Genomic DNA, 21,603 nt, shown 5'->3' on the forward strand with positions numbered 1-21,603 from the left:
AAGCGACAAGGAAGACTCAAATGGAGAAGCTAACCCAGTTCTGATGAAGACTTGGCACGTATCTATAATGTATTTTTTTTGAAGTCAGCCAAAAGAAAGTTTAAATTTGAGGTACATCTGAAAGAGTAAGCAATACAGAAAAATCTTGACAACATCTGAGGACCAAAAAAAAAGTACTGATAATGTTGAGTGTGAGGCAAAACCTCACTTTCAGTCTTTCTTGAGAAATATTGGCAAAATATGCCCTTGATACAGGAGTTCCATTTTTATTTCATTCATTTATTTATTTATTTATTTATTAAGACAGGGTCTCACTTTGTCACCCAGGCTGGAGTGCAGTGGTACAGTCACTGCTCACTGCAGCCTTGACCTCCTGGGCTCAAGTGATCCTCCCAGCTTTGCCTCCCAAGTAGCTGGGACTGCAGGCACACACCACTACGCTTGGCTTTATTTTTATTTATTATTTGTTTATTTTTATTTTTATTTTTTGTAGATACGTGGTTTCACCATGTTGCCCAGGCTGGTCTTGAACTCCTGGCCTCAAACGATCCTCCTGCCTTGGCCCAGAGTGTTTTTGTTTTTTTGTTTTGTTTTGTTTTTTGTTTTTTGGAGACAATCTTGCTCTGTCACCCAGCCTGGAATGCAGTGAGTGGCGCGATCTTGGCTCACTGCAACCACCGCCTCCTGGGTTCAAGCAATTCTCCTGCCTCAGTGTCCCGAGTAGCTGGGACTACAGGTGCCCACCACCATGGCCAGCTAATTTTTTGTATTTTTTAGTAGAGATGGAGTTTCACCATGTTAGCCAGGATGGTCTCGATCTCCTGACCTCGTGATCTGCCTCAGCCTCCCAAAGTGCTGGGATTACAGGCATGAGCCACCACGCCCGGCCGAGATATATTTCACATACCATAAAATTCACCTAAAAGGTACAGTTTAGTGGTTTTTAGTATATTCACAGCTGTGGAACTAAATCTTAATTTCAGAATATTTTCAACACCCCAAGGAGAGACTGGGTACATACAGTTATTCTCCATTCTCACCCACGTCCCAACCCCTGACAACCACTAATCTACTTTCTGTCTCCAGATTTCCCTGTCCTGGTCTCATACCATGTGTAGTCTTTTGTATCTGTTTTTTTGTTTTGTTTTGTTTTGTTTTTGAGACGAATCTGGCTCTGTCGCCTAGGCTGGAGTGCAGTGGTGCGATCTTGGCTCACTGCAAGCCCCGCCTCCTGGGTTCACGCCATTCTCCTGCCTCAGCCTCCCCAGTAGCTGGGACTACAGGCGCCCGCCACCACACCTGGCTAATTTTTTGTATTTTTAGTAGAGACGGGGTTTCACCGTGTTAGCCAGGATGGTCTCGATCTCCTGACCTCGTGATCCACCTGCGTCGGCCTCCCAAAGTGCTAGGGTTACAGGCGTGAGCCACCGTGCCCGGCTGGTTTCTTTAACTTAGCATAATGTTTTAAAGTTTCATCTGTGTTGTATGTATCATTACTTTGTTTCTTCTTCTAAGTTAGTAAGATTCCATTATATAGATATATACCATTTTGTTTATCCATTCACCAGTTGATGGACAAGTGATTGTTTTACTTTTAGCTATTATTAAAAGCGCTACCATGAACATATGTGTCCAAGTTTTTGTGTGAACGTATGTATTCGTTTCTCTTGGGTATGTGCCTTGGAGTAGAATAGCTAGTTCATATGTTAACTCTTTGTTCAGCATTTGTTTTTCTAAAGTGGCTACGTCATTTTAACCTTTAGTTTTTTGTTTTTTCTTTTTTTGGGGGGGGGGAGTGGGGTGGGGCTGGAGTGCAGTGGCGTGATCTCGGCTCACTGCAACCTCTGCCTCCTGCGTTCAAGCAATTCTCGTTCCTCAGCCTTCCGAGGAGCTGGGACTACAGGCACATGCCATGACGCCCAGCTCACTCTTTTTATTTTAGTAGAGACAGGGTTTCACCATGTTGCCCAGGCTGGTCTCAAACTCCTGAGCTCAGGCAATCTGCCCGCCTCAGCAGGGTTTCACCGTGTTGACCAGGCTGGTCTCAAACTCTTGACCTCGGGCGATCCACCCACCTCAGCTTTCCAAAGTGCTAGGATTACAGGCATGAGCCACTGTGCCCGGCCTCTTTTTTTTTTTTTTTTTGTAAAGACAGAGTCTTGCTCTGTTGTCCAGGCTGGCATGCAGTGGCGTGATCACAGCTTACTGCAGCTTTGACCTCCTGAGCTCAAGTGATCCTCCCACTTCTGCCTCCCAAGTAGCTGGGACCACAGATGTGTACCACCATGCCTTGCTAATTTTAAAATTTTTAAATAGAGATAGGGGTCTGTCTGTGTTGCCCAGACTGGTCTCAAGTGATTCTCCCGCCTCAGCCTCCCAAAGTATTGGGATTACAGGCATGACTCACAGCGCCTGGCCTCAGTTTCTCTCAAGACCATCCTATAACACCAAGTTAGTTTGAGGATTCTGTGAATGTCTGCTTAAAGATATCCTTCTGAATTCTGTGATTCTCTTGAAAGGCTTGTTGCAATGAAAAACAAAGTATAATGATGACTTTATGTGAAGTATACTTTTGGAATTTCTTAAGCAGAAGTCCTGAGACTTTTGAGAGTCCCTGTATTTAAACAGTACCATTTAGGCATAATTACTGCTTATGAAATGAAGAGTAGCTAGATGAATATAAAAAATCTTACTCTTACATTTCAACCCAGCATTATTTGAACCCAGCAAAATTATTTCTATAGTAGAATCAGTTTAGTTCCTTATTTTAAGCCATGCATATATATCTCAAAGCAAATTTCAAGAGGGATTAAATGTTATTATGTGAAAATATTAGGAGGTGAAATAATAGGAGAAAGTAAACACACTGAAAGTAGGTATGTTCAGGCCAGGCGTGGTGGCTCACGCCTGTAATCCCAGCACTTTGGGAGGCTGAGGCGGGCAGATCACGAGGTCAGGAGATCGAGACCATCCTGGCTAACACGGTGAAACCCCGTCTCTACTAAAAATACAAAAAAAAATTAGCCGGGCGTGGTGGCGGGCACTTGTGGTCCCAGCTACTTGGGAGGCTGAGGCAGGAGAATCGATTTAACCCAGGAGGCTGAGGTTGCAGTGAGCTGAGATTGCACCACTGCACCCTAGCCTGGCAACACAGCAAGACTCTGTCTCAAAAAAAAAAAAAGGAAAGTAGGTATGTTTACAATTTAAAATCTTTGGGCATGGAGATAAGCTATAAGGCCATTGATCAGAATGGACCATTTCATAATGTTCCAAAAATTAGACTACTTTGGAAAAAGGTGGTGTGTGGTCTTAATGTAGGCAATGCACATGTGTGTTTAAGTTTCAAATACAGCTAAGGAGCTAAGTGGAATTTTTTTTTTTTTTTTTTTTTTACCAAATAGCGTGTATTAATAATGGCTCAGTTCCATTTACTGATTTGTTTTTCCTTTGTTTATGTCATATATTATCTTTCCAAGAGATTGTGAGTTTATGCTACTGCCAATTTGGTATGAGGGCCTGTTTTTAAAAGAGCTGCGTGATACTCAGTTGGATGTACCATGATTTATTCAACCAGTCTTTTCTTTGTCATTAGACATTTAGTTTATTTAAAGCCTTTCAACATTATAAGTAACTGTGAAAGATATCTTTGTGCTATGAGTTGCCTACATTTTGGATCATTGCCACTAAGAAAGAAATTAACTAGTGACTCAATTATTCCTTGCTTTTTTTGAGCAAAAATCATATTAAAAATAATTAGATTTAAAATTTTTGGTTAAATTATACTTTAAAGCAAAGATCCTTGCCATTTAGATCTAGTTTTGATTAAAGGTGTGGTTTGGTATTAAATGAGAACGGTGGTTCTCTACTGTGTTGGTGGGGGATATGTTCATGATGGATTTTGCTGTCGAAGACATTTGGCAATGCCTGGAGAGAGTTTTGGTTGTTTCAGATGCAGGGAGGGGTGCCACTGACATCTAATGGGTACAGGCCAGGGATGCTGCTGCTAAACATCCTGCAATACACAAGACAGTCCCCACTTGCCCGCCCCCCCCCCAAAAAAAAATTAGCCAGCCTAAAATGTCAGTAGTGCTGAGGCTGAGAAACCTTGGATTAACAGGTTTCACTGCTGATGGGAAACTTTTTTTTTTTAACAGGGCCTTACTCTGTTGCCCAGGCTAGAGTGCAGTAGCAGGATCCTAGCTCACTGCAGTCTTGAACTCCTGGGTTCAAGCAATCCTCCTGCCTCTGCCTCCCAAGAAGCTGGAACTACACATGCACACCACCATCCCCAGCTAATTAGAACAATTTTTTTGGCAGAGCTGGTGTCTTACTGTGTTGCCCAGGCTGGTCTCAAACTCCTACCCTCAAGTGATCCTTCCAGCTGGGCCTCCCAGAGCACCAGGATTGCAGGTGTGAGCCACTGTGCCCAGAGGAAACATTCGGAATCTGTGATAGAAGGGGAAAGTTTTAGCTCCAGAACACAAGTAGAGCTGGCTTTGCCTTATGTGATAGACCTAGTGAATAGCTCAGCTGTCTGCTTTCCTAATGCCATTTAGACAGACACTGTATATTTTATTGCTTATGCAGTGTGCTTATAAAATTGTTTATTTTTGTGTCTTGGGTATTCCTGAAAATGCCTCATCAATGTCAGATCTAGTTGTTGTTGAGATTTGGTTTTGCTGCGTATATTAGTTACAGACCTGATTTAGCTACATGGGAAAGAAAATTAATCAATAGCTGATTTAACTACTAGGAGTTTATGTTTCTCATGTGATATGAATTCTGGAGAGAGACTTAAGGGCTGTTACTGTGGCTTCTTGATGTCACCCATGACTCAATGCTGGTATTTCTGCTTACCTTTCTTAGGAATGTGCATTTTACCTTGTTGTCACAGGATGGCTCCTGCCTGTTCCCACCCCTCACCCCCGACAGCAAAACCTATGTTCCAGGCAGGCAGCAATGAGGACAAAGGTACCTGGAGCCAGTCCTCTTTGTCAGCGTTTTCCTGCAGCCCAACCCAGTGGTTTCTGCTTATTCCCATTGGCCAGACTGTCGCAGGACCTTAGAGGCTGGGACAAATAGTTTTCAGCTGGGCTCCTTGTGGTCTGAAAACAAAAGCAGTTACCTTTAGTAAGAAAGAAAGGATATTGGGGCTGGGTGCAGTGGCTCACGCCTGTAATTCCAGCACTTTGGGAGGCTGAGGCGGGCGGATCACTTAAGGTCAGGAGTTCAAGACCAGCCTGGCCAACATAGTGAAACTCTGTCCCTACTAGAAATACAAAAATTAGCCAGGCATGGTGGCGCACGTCTGTAATCCCAGCTACTCAAGAGGCTGAGACAGGAGAATCTCTTGAACCCGGGAGGTGGAGGTTGCAGTGAGCTGAGATTGCACCACTGCACTCCAGCCTGGGCAACAGAGTAAGACTCTGCCTCAAAAAACAAAAACAAAAAAAAAGAAAAAGAGGATATTGGAATAAACAGCTAATATGCACCTTTGGGAGCTGCTTTTTGAAATATTGGTTCTTGTAAGTTCACTGAAATTTTTTTTATAAAGTAGAACAATATTGGAGATTTGAAAGAATGGACTCAATGCAAGAGATCTTATTAGCTGAGAAAATGTATTTATGTTATGAATGTATTTCTTAACCCCAAGAACTTGGCTGTTGTATTGTGTTTTGTAAATTTTAAATCTCCCTACTACTATACTGGGGGCCTTACCCTCTTTTGTATAGTGCACACAAAGAAGTGTGTTTCTCTGGGCTAAAAATAGAAATCTGCACCTGACAGATGGCCTTAAGTGTGGAAAATGGGTGTGTGTGTATCACAGAAGTGGAAGAAGTGGAGGGAGTCCTGCTCTGCCTGTTGTTTTAAGCCTCCCCTCCCTGCAAATCTATATCTTTCCTATACACTAGTAATGGTCAATAGGTTTTTGTTGTTGTTGTTGTTTTAATCCCATTTACAGTAGCGACAAAACCTATCAGGTATCTAAGAATAAACCTTTATTATACATTTATGCTAACCTTTAGCATACCTTTATGAAGAAAACTACAAAATTAATTAAAATATCATGAACTGCAATGCAAATGGGGAGAATAAATAGGGGACAACTTGCCTTCCAGATGCATTGATTACAAAGCTGTAGTAACTAAAATTTGATACTGTCTCAAGGGCAAGCAAATGCTTCTGTGAAGTAGAATGAGGATCTAGAAACAGACTCCTGTGTGTGCTGAAACTTGGTTTATGATAGAGCAGGTGTTACTGATAAATGCAGAAACCAATAAATGGTATTAAGTCAATTAACTTTCCATTTGGAAGGGATAAAATTAAATTTCTCTTCCACGTTGCAGGCTAATAACAGTGTCTTATATCTTGCAAAAGTACTCTTACCAGTCCATTCACTTCCAGAAAAATGGAGAAGTTTTGTATTAGAAATTTGTGCATCATGTTTCATAAATAAAAACTTCAGATACTCGGCTGATGGTGTTGGCTCAAACCTGTAATCGTAGCACTTTGGGAGGCTGAGGCAGGTAGATGACTTGAGCCCAGGTGTTCGAGAACAGCCTGGGCAAAAAGTGAGACCCTGTCTCTATAAAAACAAATAAACAAAATGGCACCTAACTTTTAAAATGCCTTTTCTTACATGTGATAATGTGAGCAAAAGCATAATTTAATTTTTGCTATTAAAATGCTTTTTTTTTTGGTTTCTATTACATTTCTGTATTTACTTGAATTCTTAGAACACTGTTTCCTGGGAGATCAAACCTGGCCATTCTGGATACATCAGTAGTGAGAGCTTAGTGTGGACATAGCCTTACAGAATGTCTTCTACGTTGAAATGCAGAGAACCCGAAGGCACCTAGGATGAGCCTCAGGCCTGCTGGTTGTTGCAGTGGCGCAATCTCAGCTCACTGCAGCCTCCGCCTCCTGGGTTTAAGCGCTTCTCATGCCTCAGCCTCCTGAGTAGCTGGGATTACAGGCGCTCGTCACCAGGCCTGGCTAATTTTTGTTCTGTTTTGCTTTTTCCGCCTCACTCTGTCACCCAGGCTAGAGTACAGTGGTACGACCTCGGCTCACTGCAACCTCAGCCACCCGGTTTCAAGCGATTCTCCTGCCTCAGCCTCCCGAGTAGCTGGGATTACAGGTGCCTGCCATCGCGCCTGGCTAATTTTTGTAGTTTCAGTAGAGATGAGGTTTCACCATCTTGGCCAGGCTGGTCTTGAACTCCTGACCTCATGATCCACCCACCTCGGCCTCCCAAAGTGCTGGGATTACAGGCATGAGCCACCGCGCACAGCCTAATTTTTGTATTTTTTGGGTTTTTTTTTGATAGAGTCTCGCTCTGTCGCCCAGACTGGAGTGCAATGGCACGATCTTGGCTCACTGCAACCTCCACCTCCTGGGTTCAAGCAATTCTTCTGCCTCAGCCTCCCGAATAGCTGGGATTACATGCACCCATCACCACGCCTAGCTGATTTTTTGTATATTTAGTAGAGACGGGGTTTCGCTTTGTTGGCCAGGTTGGTCTCAAACTCCTGACCTCAGGTGATTCCCCGCCTCGGCCTCCCAAAGCGCTGGTATTACAGGTGTGAGCCACCACACCGGGCCCAATTTTTGTATTTTTAATAGAGCTGGGGTTTCACAATGTTGGCCAGGCTGGTCTCAAACTCCTGACCTCAGGGAATCCGCCTGCCTCGGCCTCCCAGAGTGTTGGGATTACAGGCGTGAGCCACCGCACCAGGCTTGTTGCTGAACATTTATGGCTCTAGAAATAATTTTTTTTTTTAAGGAGAAGTAATGACAAACGTGATAGAAATAAAATTTGAGGATATTTCTGGGTTCAAAATAAAGTAACAGTTAAATAGCATGAACATGAAGAAATAAATATTTTCAGGTAGAAACTCCAAAATTTAGGTAGATGCTGTGAGTTTTAGTCAGAATTTGAATATGATGTGGCTGACCATAGATACCTCCCTTGCATTAATTCTGCTTCATAAAGTGTTTGATGCTTGCTTGTAGGTGTTGAATAGAGCCTAATTAGCAGTAAGTAAACAGATCTAGAGCACAGACTTTGGCATCTGAAGGACCTTGGTTCAATCCTGGGACTGCCACTTACTAGCTATGGGATCTTTGGTGGATTTTTAACCTTTGAAAGCCTTTCATCCCTCACAAATAAAATGGGGAAGAAAATCGTTTCCATTAGTATTGTGAGGATTAAATGATTAATTGATGTAAACAATGTGCTTTCCATAGTACTTGGCATATCATAAGTGCTTCATGTTATTTTACACTGGCTGGGAAGATAAGTTTTGCTGTGGAGAATTTAAGAGGGATATTAAAACATATTTTTGTTATTTTAAGGAAATTCGAAATGAGTCCCATGACTATCCTCATAGAGTGGCCAAGTTTCCAGAAAACAGAAATCGAAACAGATACAGAGATGTAAGCCCATGTAAGTACTTATGGGTTTGTGTGCATGTGTATTTTTTGGTTTGTTTTAGGAGGCAGGATGTAGTGAAAAGGAGGGCTTGGGGGTCAGTGTTGATAAATACAGTAATTTTTTTCCTATTTACGTAAGACACATTCTTTAAGAATTTAAAGGTGTAGAATAGTAGAAGGAAAAATAATTACCCATAATTATTTCATCCTTCAAACATAGGCACCATTATTTTGGTGTATTTCCCACAACGTGTTTTTCTTATGCACAGTTTTTCTTTCTTTAAAATAATTGTAATTATAGATGTCTATATAATATCCATATGTATTTCCTTTTCATATCATTCCATGGCCTTTGTAAGTTTTGCATAAAATAGTTATTGGTGTAGTTTGGTTTTTTTCCTTCCCCAAGTTATAAGAGTAGTATGTACTCGCTGTAGAAAACTTAGAAAACAGAGAAAAGTATAAGGAACAAACTTATTTAAAAATAAATAATAACTTGGGTTTATATTCTTTGGAGTTTTTAAAAATAAACATATATTTTAAACGGAAAATTAGAATCTTGCCACATACTCATTTGTAGCTCTTTTCTTAGCAGTACATTGTAAACTTTTTTTTTAATTATAAACACAATTTTTAATTGCTTTGACAGTGGCTTTGGATATACCACTCTTTTGCATAAGTTCCCCGTTGTTGGACATTTAGATTATGATGTATACACACACACATGCACACAATTGTGTGAACAATTATAATACTAGAGTTCTTTGGTGTATTCATCATGCAGTGATTTTATTTTTTGTTCTGATTCATGCAGCTTATTCAGATATTAAATTGGGCCTCCTTCCTGCTTCAGCATGTTTCCCTATGTTTGACTTTAGTGGGCTAAACATAGGTTTTCTCTTTAGGGCTCCTTGTTGGTAGGGACTTGAAAAACAGTATCAGATTGATCACGTTCTGGTTTTTGCTTGTTACTGGTTGTTCGCCTGTTAACTAGGGTATGGTGCTGCCTGCTAAGATCTCCTGTGTAGGTTGAACCATTTCACTCTGTTCAAGGACACAGACTGTATACCTTTATATACATTGTAGTCATTGGTTATACATAAGATATTTAGGGTCTGGATGTACCACTGAAAAATCCATCAGTTACTGGAAAAAAATCCTTATTTTTATTCTTACATGAATAGAATGTTTTTCTTATGTTGACCAAATACATTTCCAAGAAGGGTGTATTGGCTGATTTTGGGCAAATCAAATGAGAAGCAGTCTCTGAAAATCTTTCATGTTTGTTATAAATTACTATTAAATACTATGTTTCTCTTACATGCTTTTTTCTTTACTACCAGTTAGAAGTTTTCTTAAAGACAAGTAGCTAGAAGAGTGGTTTTCCATTTTCTTCAGTTGCAGCACACTTGAAGATTTGACCCACTTCCTCCGAAACAGGTGGCTCATCACGGTGGCAGTTCCAGTGTGGGTGTGCGTTCAGGGAATAGCGGGTGTGGGCAGTAATTCTGATACTTAGGTGCCCTTCCCCTGCCTCCAAATCTCTGATTGAGAATCACTGAGCTACAGAGAATAATTCTCTAATGTTACCATGAGTTTTGAAGACAGTATTTTCCAGTTGTACACCTTGCTTTGATGCGTTTAATTTTTTAAAAACTTCTGATTTTGAAAATTGTAGATTTGGATGCAGTTGTGAGAAATAATACAGAAAGATCGAGTATACCCCTCACCTAGTTTCCCCCAGTGGTAACATCTTGCATAACTACAGTCCAATATCACATCTGGGAACCTGAAACAATACAGTCCATCCAGGTTTCACCAGTTTTACATGCACTTGTTTGTGTGTGTGTGTAAGTTCTGTGCAGTTTTATCACGTGTAGATTCCTGGGATCACCACCACAGTCTAGATGCAAACCAGTGGAGCATTCCCATCACAGGGTCACTTGCACTGCCTTTCTGGGGCCACAGTCTCCTTGCTTGCATCCTCCTTCCCTAACCTGGTGTTGCCTTTAATTTTTATATATTTGTTGTAATTGCAATTATTGGATGCACTACACTACATTTGAGTCCCCTAATTAGTTTTATCGAATTGATCTAAATGGGATTTTTTTTTTTTTTTTTTTTTTGAGAGGGTGTCTCACTCTGTTACACAGGCTGGAGTGCAGTGGCATGATCTTGGCTCACTGCAAACCCCTGCCTCCTGGATTCAAGCGATTCTCCTGCCTCAGCCTCCCGAGTAGCTGGGATTACAGGTGTGCACCACCACGCCCAGCTTATTTTTGTATTTTTAGTAGAGATGGAGTTTCACCATGTTGGCCAGGCTGGTCTTGAACTCCTTACCTCAAGTGATCCGCCTGCTTCAGTCTCCCAAAGTGCTGGGATTACAGTCATGAGCCACCATGCCCAGCTGATAATTTTATTTTAACTGGAATTGAGATATTTTATTTTAAAGTAAAAACATTTGCAACTTAAGTTATCCTCAAGTATATACATCAATAAAACTCTTATGATTTGTCTCCTCAACTTTTAGACTTACGTTGTATACCTGCAGTTGAAGGCTGCAGGGAGACTCTTTAAAATGTGCGTTATCAGGCCTCCCTCCGTCATCATTGGGACCAGGCTCTTCCTGTATGCCTTCTCATTGAAAAGCACTTAGCCTTGAGAGAACCAAGCTTCCCTCCTGCGGACCATGCAGTTGTTGTCCTCTGGAGCTGTGCTCTGCTGGGAGCAGCCCCCAGTGCATGTTCTCCTTACTCTTCTTCTTCTTTGCCCCCTCCCTCCCCACACATGCCTCCCTAGTAAGCCATGTTCTCCTGATCTCTCAGAAAGAGACTGCTCATTCTTGCTTCTCACGTAGCCACAGGATTTTCTAGTCTGAGCCAATACGCTTCAGCCTGCAAATGGAAATGATCTCTTCCAAGGCTTGTGCTGGCCAGCACATCCCCACACCGCCTTGGCACCTCTCCTCTCCTGACTTCAGTCATTGACTGTCTTTCTCCTTACCCTCTCCTTCCCACCTTCCTCATCCTGGGTGACTTCATGTCTCTGGGAAAGAACTACGGCTCATTGCGCTAGAGTTCCTAGACCTGTTCAGCTCCGCTGACATTGACCTTTAGTCATCTTCACCTCTGAAATCTGAAACTCTGCTGCCTTGAGGGCTACTTTCTGTCATTCCAGCTTTCACTTGCTTACTCCCACTGTACCTGCTCTTTGACTTCAGCAGGATCTTTAGTTGACTTTTTCATGTATTGTGAAGTTGGAAATGTATTGAATTGAAATTTCGATTAAAAAATGTAGTGAAGCATATTACTTTGTCCTCTAACCTAACTATTAATAACTTTCTTGTTGTTTTTATATTTAAAAAATAACTCTGGATTTTTTAATTCCACCATTTTGTGAAGCTCCAACTTAGGAAAAATCAGTCATTCGTCCTCTCTGCCCTTTGGGCAAATGAGTGTGTGCCTTGGGTGGACTCCAGTGTTAGGTGGGCTTGGGGTTGCCTTGCTGTCCTCATGCCCTCGTCTGCCCCACTGCCACCCTGCTCCAGCTCTGCACCGAGTAAATCATCTCTCAGAGCTCCTCACCATGCTCAGGATATTGTCCTGCTTTCAATTCTACAGATAAAAATTGTAAAAATCAGGAAACACCACCTTAGCTTCATGTTCTATCACCTGGAAACTCACTTTCTTTTGCACCTATCCTTCCCTAAAGTCCCAGGAGAGAAGCCTCCCCTCCCACTGTCCTAGCCGAATCCTTCGTCCCCATCCTCCTCATGGACCCTGCTCTTCGTCATCACTGCTTTTTGTGTGTTTTCAGCCTCTTTCTATCTCATAACTTCTTCTCTTTAGTATAAATGTGGTTCGCTGTCTTTTGTCTCAACCCTTATATCCTACCCCAGCCCCTACTTCCTTTCTTACCTACATGGATGGACATTTCTTACCTGTAAACAGGCTTAAAAGAATCAATGTGCCATTTGTCTCTCCACCCTCCCCACCATGCACACTTCAGCCTATGCTTCTTCTCCAGCCTCCCCACTGAAACTTATTCTAAAAGCAGTGTAGCTGTAGTTGTCAAATGCAATGAGAGACTTTCCACTGGTTTCCTTCTCTGTGACTTTTGACATTATTCTCCTGCTTCAGCCTCCCGAGTAGCTGGGAGCCACGACGCCTGGCTAATTTTTGTAATTTTAGTAGAAACAGGGTTTCACCATGTTGGCCGGGCTGGTCTCGAACTCCTGATCTCAAGTGATTGGCCCACCTCGGCCTCTCAAAGTACTAGGATTACAAGTGTGAGCCACTGTGCCCAGCCGACCGTGCCTTTTTTCCTAACCCCGTAATTTTTCTGATTTTCCTCTTTGGCCCCTCCCCTATTTTCAGGGTGTCTCCTCCTCACTTTGCCTTTATTTCTTCAGGAGTCTGTTTCTCTCTCCTTCTCACTGTAACACTTGGATGAATGATCTCATCTGCTGTGGGCCTAGTTTCCATCTCTGCTTATAACCCCGAATCTCATCTGCAGTCTTGGAGTTTTCTGTCTACAGGTCTGTGTATCCAAGTCATCATCTCTGTCTGGGTGTCCTGTAGCCACCTCAGACTCAGTATACAGTGAGTGAGTGTTCCTCCCTGACACACTTCACTGGCCTTAGTCCCACACCTGCCTTTTCTCCTTTTCCCCATGTTTATAAGTGGTGCCATTATTTACACATTTTCTGAAGCCAGAAACAGATTCTTCCCTCATTGATTTCCCACGTCACTGAGTAATACTAATTTCCATTTCCATGATGTATTTCTGTTTCTTTTTCTTTTTTCTTTTTTTTTTTTTTTTTTTCAAGACAGGGTCTGGCTCTGTCACTCAGGCTGGAGTGCAGTGGCACCGTCTCGGCTCACTGCAACCTCCACCTCCCAGGCTCAGGTGATCCTCCCACCTCAGCCTCCTGAGTAGCTGGGACTACAGGTGCATGCCACCATGCTGAGCTAGTTTTTTAGATTTTTTGTAGAGATGGGGTTTCGTCATGTTGCCCAGGCTAGTCTCAAACTCCTGGACTCATGTAGTCCACCTGCCCCGACCTCCTGATGTGTTGGGATTACAGGTGTGAGGCACCGTTCTCAGCCTCCATAATGTATTTCAAATCTGTTTTCTTCTCTGTTCACATTGGCTTGGTTCAGGCCCTACTACGCTTTTCCTCGTCGTTACAGTAGCCTCCAAACCCATCTCCTTGTTTCCCTTCTGTTCCCACTTCAGTCCATTTTCATGGTATCTGGAGTAATCTTTGTATAATGCAAGTGTGTTTTCCACTCTCCTCTCTAATAGTGCTGCACAATTTTTATGAAAATGTTAAACTTCTTTAGCATTATCATACTGGGCTTTTTGGAGATTGACCCTTTTACACACCTCTCTAAATCTTTTCTACCCATTTTCCTAGAAATTATTCATTTCAGTAAAACTGAATCACTTGGAGTTCTTCTAGTGTGACTGGTTTTTAATACCTCAGTGGCTTCAAATATGTCATTCCCTTTTTGAAATATTCTTCCCCTCCTCTCTCTGACCCATCTCAATCAAAGTTCTCCTTCTGCAAATACCAGCTCAACAACCTCTTTCCCGTGAGTGGTATTCTCATCCAGTGGAGGTGGTGGTTCTCGTTCACTAAGTCCAGAGGGGCTCAGGAATGTGTATTTTTTAAAAGCTGGGATGGTGTTGATGTACCTTTTCCAACTGATAGTCATTATGTCATTTAAAAATGTGTTTCTGGCTGGGTGCTGTGGCTCATGCTTATAATCCCAACACTTTGGAAAGCTGAGGTAGGAGGATTGCTTAAGGCCAGGAGTTTGAGACCAGCCTGGGCAACATAGTGAGACCCCATCTCTACACAGAACTTTTTTAAAATTAGCTGGGACGTGGTGATGCATGCCTGTAGTCCCAGCTATTTGGGAGGCTGGGGCAGGAGGATCACTTGAGACCACTAATTCGAAGCTGCAGTGAGTTGCAATGGCACCAGTGCACTCCAGCTTGGGTGACAGAGTAAGACTGTCTCTAAAAATTTTTTTAAATGCATTTCTATACATAGTACTTGACAGTTGTTGATTTGGTTCAGAAAACATTTGTTGAAAACCAGCTACATGTTTGATACTATGCTACATATCGAGTAATTTATGGTATACTTGAGGAGATTAACACATAAGCATGTTACAGATATTGTAAGATACGACAGTGCGTTGATGGAGCTGAGAAGAGGCTCTGCCCAAGGAGGCAGGGATGGCTTTTAAGAAAAAGAATGGTAGCCTGAACGAGGTAAATAAAGGGGAATGGAAAAAGAATTTTTTAAAAATTCAGAGTCCCAGATCTTTCTTTTCTAGATTTGGATTCAGCCAGTCTGGAAATGTTTATTTTTAAACAATCTTAACATGATTCTTTTACACTCACTATGGCACCACTCCTCAGACTGACATATGGAAACTACATTTGGAGTTCTGAATCCGAGAAACATAAAGGAAAAAGGATATTTTAAATTAGAAAGAATTTGGGCTGGGTGCAGCAGCTCATGCTTGTAGTCCCAACGCTTTGGGAGGCCGAGGAGGGAGGATCGCTTGAGCCCAGGAATTCGAGGCTACAGTGAGCTGTGATTGTGCCACTGCACTCCAGCCTGAGCAATGTGAGACCTTGTCTCAAAAAAGGAAGAAAATTGAAAGGATTTGAAGAGGTCCATAATCTTCGTTTAATCGCTACAACCTAGAGATGCCTCAGTTGTCTCAGTTAACTGTGAGACATTGTAGAAGAGATGGACAAGAACTTGGTTGTTTGAAAAGAGAGTAGCTTGTAATGGTTACTTTGGGAAATGTCTTTATACTATTAGAGACTACCACCAAATTTTGAGATCTTCCTATTTGCAGTACAGGTAGAAATCCCAGTTTACTATTTGGTCTAAAAGGGAGTGCCAGCAATTGAGTCAACTGTCATGTCTTTTCACTGGCCATGAAACAATCTGTGTGTGTGTGTGTGTGTGTGTGTGTGTGTGTGTGTGTGTGTGTGTGTGTGTTAAAAACCCATACCATAAATTTCTTGTAGGTGTATATTAACAGTATTGTTAACTGTATGCACATTGTTGTACAATAGATTTCTGGAACTTTTCCATCTTGTATAACTGAAACTCTAAATCCATTGAAAAACTCCCTATCTTCCTCTTCCCCCAGCCCCTGGCAGCCAGCATTCTGCTTTCTATGAGTTTGATTACTTTAGACACTGAATATATGTGTAATCATGCAGTATTTGTCTTTCTGCGACTGGTTTATTTCATTTGACATACTGTCCTCAAGGTTCATCCATGTGAAACAGTCAGATTTTAAAGGAAATTAACACAGAGACTCATGATTCTGGTAGTGTCAGGTTACATAGTCCATGGTTTGTTGCTCTACAAAACAAAAAGATTCTCAAATAAACATACTTTTTAAATGAGTTACTAGAGGGGGAAGAAGGAAGGGAAAACTTCTATGCTTTCGGCATGCTCCCTGCATGATCTTAGCAAATGGCATAACTACTTTGAATGCAGATGTCAGTATCAGCTCTGAGATTTGTATGCAGCTAATAAAGTAGCCCCAAGATGTATTAAGCAAAAATGAATAGAATTTTGGGGAGAAATTGACAAATCCATCTTCATGGGCTTCTTAATAAGACAAGATATTTGTAAAGAAATAGATTTATATAATATTATTAACCTTAATATAAGAAGAAAAATACATAGAACCCTATATCCAGCAATTAGAAAATGCACATTTTTCTAGGACTGACATGGTCTGTTTGTAAAAAATGGACCATTGACTAGGCTGTCAAGTAAATCTTAAAATTTAAGAATGCCTGGCTGGGTGCTGTGGCTCACGCCTATAATCCCAGCACTTTGGGAGGCCTAGGCAGGTGGATCACCTGAGGTTGGGAGTTTGAGACCAGCCTGACCAACATGGAGAAACCTCGTCTCTACTAAAAATACAAAGATTAGCCAGGCATAGTGGTGCATGCCTGTAATCTCAGCTACTCAGGAGGCTGAGGCAGGAGAATTGCTTGAATCCGGGAGGCAGAGGTTGCGGTGAGCCAAGATTGTGCCACTGCACTCCAGCCTGGGCAACGAGAGCGAAACTCTGTCTCAAAAAAAAAAAATTCCTACCTTATAGCTGATAATTTTTTATCTTAATGCAATTAAAGTATAGGTTATTAATAAAAAGATAAACATTTCCATAAATTTGGAAGTTTTAACATTTCTAAATCATGGGTCAAGACAAAATTATAATGGAAACTTAAAAATAAACAATATATAAAATACTGCTTATCAAAACTTGCGTAAAGCAGCTAAAATAGTACTGCAATGAAAATATATTGTCTTAAATATTTATATTTTATTTATTATTTTTTAGATGGAGTCTTGCTCTGTTGCCTAGGCTGGAGTGCAGGGGTGTGATCTCAGCTCACTGCAGCCTCTGCCTCTCGAGTTCAAGCAATTCTCCTGCCTCAGCCCCTCGAGTAGCTGGGAGTACAGGCACGTGCCACCAGGCCTGGCTAATTTGGTGTTTTTTAGTAGAGACAGGGTTTCGCTATGTTGGCCAGGCTGGTCTCAAACTCCTGACCTTAAGTGATCTGCCTGCCTCGGCCTTCCAAAGTGCTAGGATTACAGGCATGAGCCACTGTGCCTGGCCCAGTATTTTAAGATGAAAGTTAAAATTAATGTGCTGTCTAACCTAATTTAGAGTAAAAATAAGAGAATGAGAAAAAAAAAGCAGAAAGAAGTAACAACAACAAAGGAGCAGAAATAGAAATCACAGTTACAGCACAAGGGACCAACCAAACTAAATGTTAGCCTCGGTAAGACTGATCAACTCTGTCAAGATCGAGCACGATCAATCAAACAAGAAAGAAAGAAGGTGCATATAAACAATATCAGGAGAAAGAGTGGGCACATAAATACAGGTATACAAAGAAAGCGTGAATTGAATACTGCCAACAATTTTATGGCAGTAAATATGATTATTTAGAAAAAATGGAACAGATTCCTAGAAAAACATAATTTACCAAAACTGACTCAAGCAGAAGTAGAGTCTGAAGAGTCCACTTACAGTTAAAGACATTAATAAACAAAATCCACAAAGAAAACACTGGGCCAGCTGGTTTTACAGGTATGTTTCATAATAATGCAAGTGAATATAGATGTAGAAATCCTAACAAAGGATTAGCAAACTGAATATAGCAATGTATTAAAAAGATAATACATCATGTTCACATTAAATTTATTTCAGGAATGTAAGAGTAGCTAACATTAGAATATCTTTTTTATTTATTTATTTTTTGAGACAGGGTTTCGCTCTTGTTGCCTAGGCTGGAGTGTGGTGGCATGATCTCGGCTCACTGCAACCTCCACCTCCCGGGTTCAAGCAATTCTCCTGCCTCAGCCTCCCAAGTAGTTTGTATTACAGGCGTTAGCCGCCATGCCCGGCTAATTTTTGTATTTTCAGTAGAGATGGGATTTCACCATGTTTGTCAGGCTCGTCTCGAGCTCCTGACCTCAGGTGATCCATCTGCCTCGGCCTCCCAAAGTGCTGGGATTACAGGCGTGAGCTTCTGCACCCGGCCTAGATTATCTTATAATTCACCACAGTAACAAAGGAGAAAGAGCCATATGATTATCTCAATAAGTGTGGAAAGATTATTTAAAGTCCTTGCTGAGGATTAAAAATGACACATAGCAAGCTAGAAATAGAAGGGAACTTCTAAGATTTCTAAGAGATAACTGCAACAACATCACTCATGATGACATGATGAAAGCATTGTTTTAAAAAAATATCGGGAACAAGATAAGTGTGTTCATTCTTACCACTTCTACTTAACATTATACTTCTGTCTCCCTGACCTTATACTCTAGGTCCTAGTTAGTACAGTAAGCAAGAATGAGAAATAAAAGGCATAAGGATTGGAAAGAAATAAATTAACTGTCTTTTAATCTGTTTATGAGGCCACTATAGAACTTTCATAGCCAAACCAGGAAGGTTCAGTAAGAGGAATAAAAGTTTTATCTGTTGCTATATAACAAACCACCCGAAAACAGTGGCTTAAAACAATAGGAGACATTTATTATGTTCACAAATCTAGGGGTTGACTAACCCCAAATAGGTGATTCTTGCTCAAGGTCTTTTGTGTAATTGCATTTCAAATGGGGGCTGGGGCTGGAGTCACCTTGAAGAAGCAACTTCTTTACTCTTGTTGACTGTGACCTCAACTGGGCTGTCACCAGGAACACCTACACAAGGCATCTCTATGAGACCTGGACTTTATCACAAGGCAGCTGAGTTTCAAGAGTGAGCATTCTTAGAGAGCAAGGCAGAAGCTTCATTGCCTTTTGTGACCTAGCCTTAGAAGTCACATACAACTTGCACAACATTCCGTTTGAGAAGTAACTCACTAAGGCCATGCATGTTCAAGGAGAGGGTACTTAATACTCTTTATTAGTTTGATGGAGGAAGTATCAGTGAATTGTGGACGTATTTTAACACCATCACCACTATAGATGATACGAATTGCTTCGTAGATAACCCCTCTAGAAATGTGCAGACAAGTCAAAGAATTATTAAGAAACATTTTGATAGTCTTAGAATTATAAGATGATAGACCTTCAAATCATTAAAAAGAAACCTTTAAACTTACCAGAAAGTGCTTGTCATCTTTCTTAGTAATAGCAGATTTAGATAAATACTCAGTTCTATAATAATAATCCGAATAAGTATAGATTTAAGTTAAATTTTATGGTAACTATTATGTAAATATTTGCTAACATTTTTTCTTATCCCATTAAAGTTTGAAAATAAAGACCAGATGTCAGTGTAGTGCTTTACCTTCTCAAAATCCGTTGTTGACAGCTTTTTTACTTAAAGATTTTCTCACTCACTGTTAGGGTCTTTAGTTCTATCTTCAATTTTTTTTTTTTTTTTTTTTTAATACTCAGTTTTGGCCTAGTGCAGTGGCTTATGCCTGTAATCCCAGCACTTTGGGAGGCCGAGGTGGGTGGATCACCTGAGGTCAACATGGTGAAACCCCATCTCTACTAAAAATACAAACTTAGTTGGGCGTGGTGGCTGGCATCTGTAATCCCAGCTACTTGGGAGGCTGAGGCAGGAGAATTGTTTGAACCTGGGAGGTGGAGGTGACAGTGAGCCGAGATTGCGCCATTGCATTCCAGCCTGGGCAACAAGAGCGAAAAAAAACTTCCTCTCAAAAAAAAAAAAAACTTTAATTTTAATCAAAGCCAAATCAAAGCTATTTATGATGTTAATAATTTATTCCTGCAGGCTATTGTTGCACTGGAGTGGTTCCAAGGAAGAAGAACTAGAACTCTTAGAGAAGAAGCTAGCATTGATTAGACAGGGAAAGAGAAAACCTAAACAGAGCAGCATGATAGCTGACTTTAGATACCTGAACTTTTACATGGAAAAAAGAGTTCTTTATCCTGTGTTAAGCCCAAAATATAGAACTAGGTTTCATCAGCAAATAATAGCACTGGTGAATATCAGGTTAGCATTAGCTCTTAAGAGCTGTTTTAAACCTACAAATGAACCCTCTGAACTAGTACACTTGTTATTGGAGGTATTCACGCAGAGGGTGGATCTTCTCACTGTCAGATCTTCTAGAGAATATTTGTGAATGAATTATAGAGGGTTGCATTAGATTACTTTGATCTATTTCTTGTATGCTTCATTTCTTGCCCCATTCATCGCTTTCTCACCAATTTCCCGCATTCACCTTTCTGTCCTATTACGTTGTGAATTCCTTAACAGATGCAACTCTTTTTTTTTTTTGGACTGACAAAAATTTTGTACATAGTTTTGTCATAGGGTAGTAAAGGGAGTATTAAAGATATCATTAAGTTTCTCTTTCTCTGTCCCTGAATAATTAAATCTATAAAGCACTTGGGGTTGGGCCCACATGTGGAAGGCATGTGAGCAAAGATGGTAATGTCCTTGAAAAAGAAGCCTGTAATATTGGGTTAGCATTGGTGTATCCAGGTATGAATGCATGGTTTTCAGTGAGTATAGATACACAGATAAATATGAACATAGGTATGTGTATATACATATATTTCTTATCCCTGTCCACTGGGAAATCTTGAGAGCAGCAATAGCTGATTAGCCATTGGGCATGCTTAGCTTTTGATACCAAATTTTATTCTCCACTAGGAGGAGAATAGAGCTTTGGAGAAATGGCTGGTTCCACGTCTGGGACAGGGAAAGTGTAAGAATAGCCTGGAATGTCTTGTAGTGACAGAACATAAAGACATGCTCAAAAAATGATGAAGACATATCAGAAGGATGTAGAAGCCAAGTTGAGTCCACTGGCCAAACCTGGGATAATCTGAGCATGAAAATAAATAATGATTACAACCTATTGAATAAAATAGGAATTAATGTGTCTATACTGATGTAAAGAAACAAATGAATACATAAATGAGGGATAGGGAAAGTTCTACCTTTGTATAGGTTGCCAACTAATAAATATTGAAATCGATACTAAAGTTGGTGGGTGAAAATTTGGTGAAGAACAAGGTATTTACATAATCTTGAAGTATCCCTTTACAAAATACTTATTAAATATAAGAAGAGGAATAGTACCTCTACACTGGAGAAGTCTGGCCAACACCAGCCTTAAATATGTGGTCATGACCAGTCATGAGATATACCGTGTCAGAATCCTGAACCACCCGATAAGATGCAGTGAATACGTAGCATCTTTCTGAGATGAACATGCCAAAAATATACAAACTGAACTCATCTATAGGGAAATAGATATCTGACAACTCAAATGGAGGAACACTATAAAACAACTGACTTACAGTTTCAAAAGGTTAAAAAATACCATGAAAGAACAGATTGTATCCTTTTGTTTAAAGGACATTATTGGGACAGTTGGTAGAACTCGAATGGTGTCTGGGTTAGTAAAGTGTCACTGTTAATTTTATAATTTTGATGGCTATACTATGAGTAAGTAGGATTATGTCATTGTAGAAGATAAAAAATGGAATAACCAGGTATGTTTGCAACTTGCTGTCATGACTTGGGAAGAAAATTCTTTGTACTTGGAATTTTTCTGTAAGTTTGAAAATTATTTAAACATACAAATTAAAAATATATATAAACTTGAGGTACT

The 21,603-nt window shown here is 40.7% G+C and overlaps 1 protein-coding gene across 11 annotated transcripts in view; it reads left to right on the forward strand.

The window, feature by feature from the left end:
* PTPN2 (protein tyrosine phosphatase non-receptor type 2) overlaps nt 1-21,603 on the forward strand; it is a 103,325-nt gene that overhangs the window by 19,412 nt on the left and 62,310 nt on the right. For 8 of the 11 annotated variants that reach the window (XM_034943980.3, XM_003817879.6, XM_034943981.3 and 5 more), the window contains exon 2: nt 8,359-8,449. In XM_034943980.3, coding sequence (XP_034799871.1) covers nt 8,359-8,449 — 91 coding nt within the window. Of the gene's footprint in view, nt 1-1,662; nt 4,411-4,866; nt 4,972-5,083; nt 5,526-8,358; nt 8,450-21,603 lie in introns of those variants that run through there. The other 3 variants (XM_063597168.1, XM_063597169.1, XM_034943979.3) reach the window with 3 other exon arrangements.

This window comes from Pan paniscus, chromosome 17 (genome assembly GCF_029289425.2).
Source record: "Pan paniscus chromosome 17, NHGRI_mPanPan1-v2.0_pri, whole genome shotgun sequence".
Taxonomy (NCBI): Eukaryota; Metazoa; Chordata; class Mammalia; order Primates; family Hominidae; genus Pan; species Pan paniscus.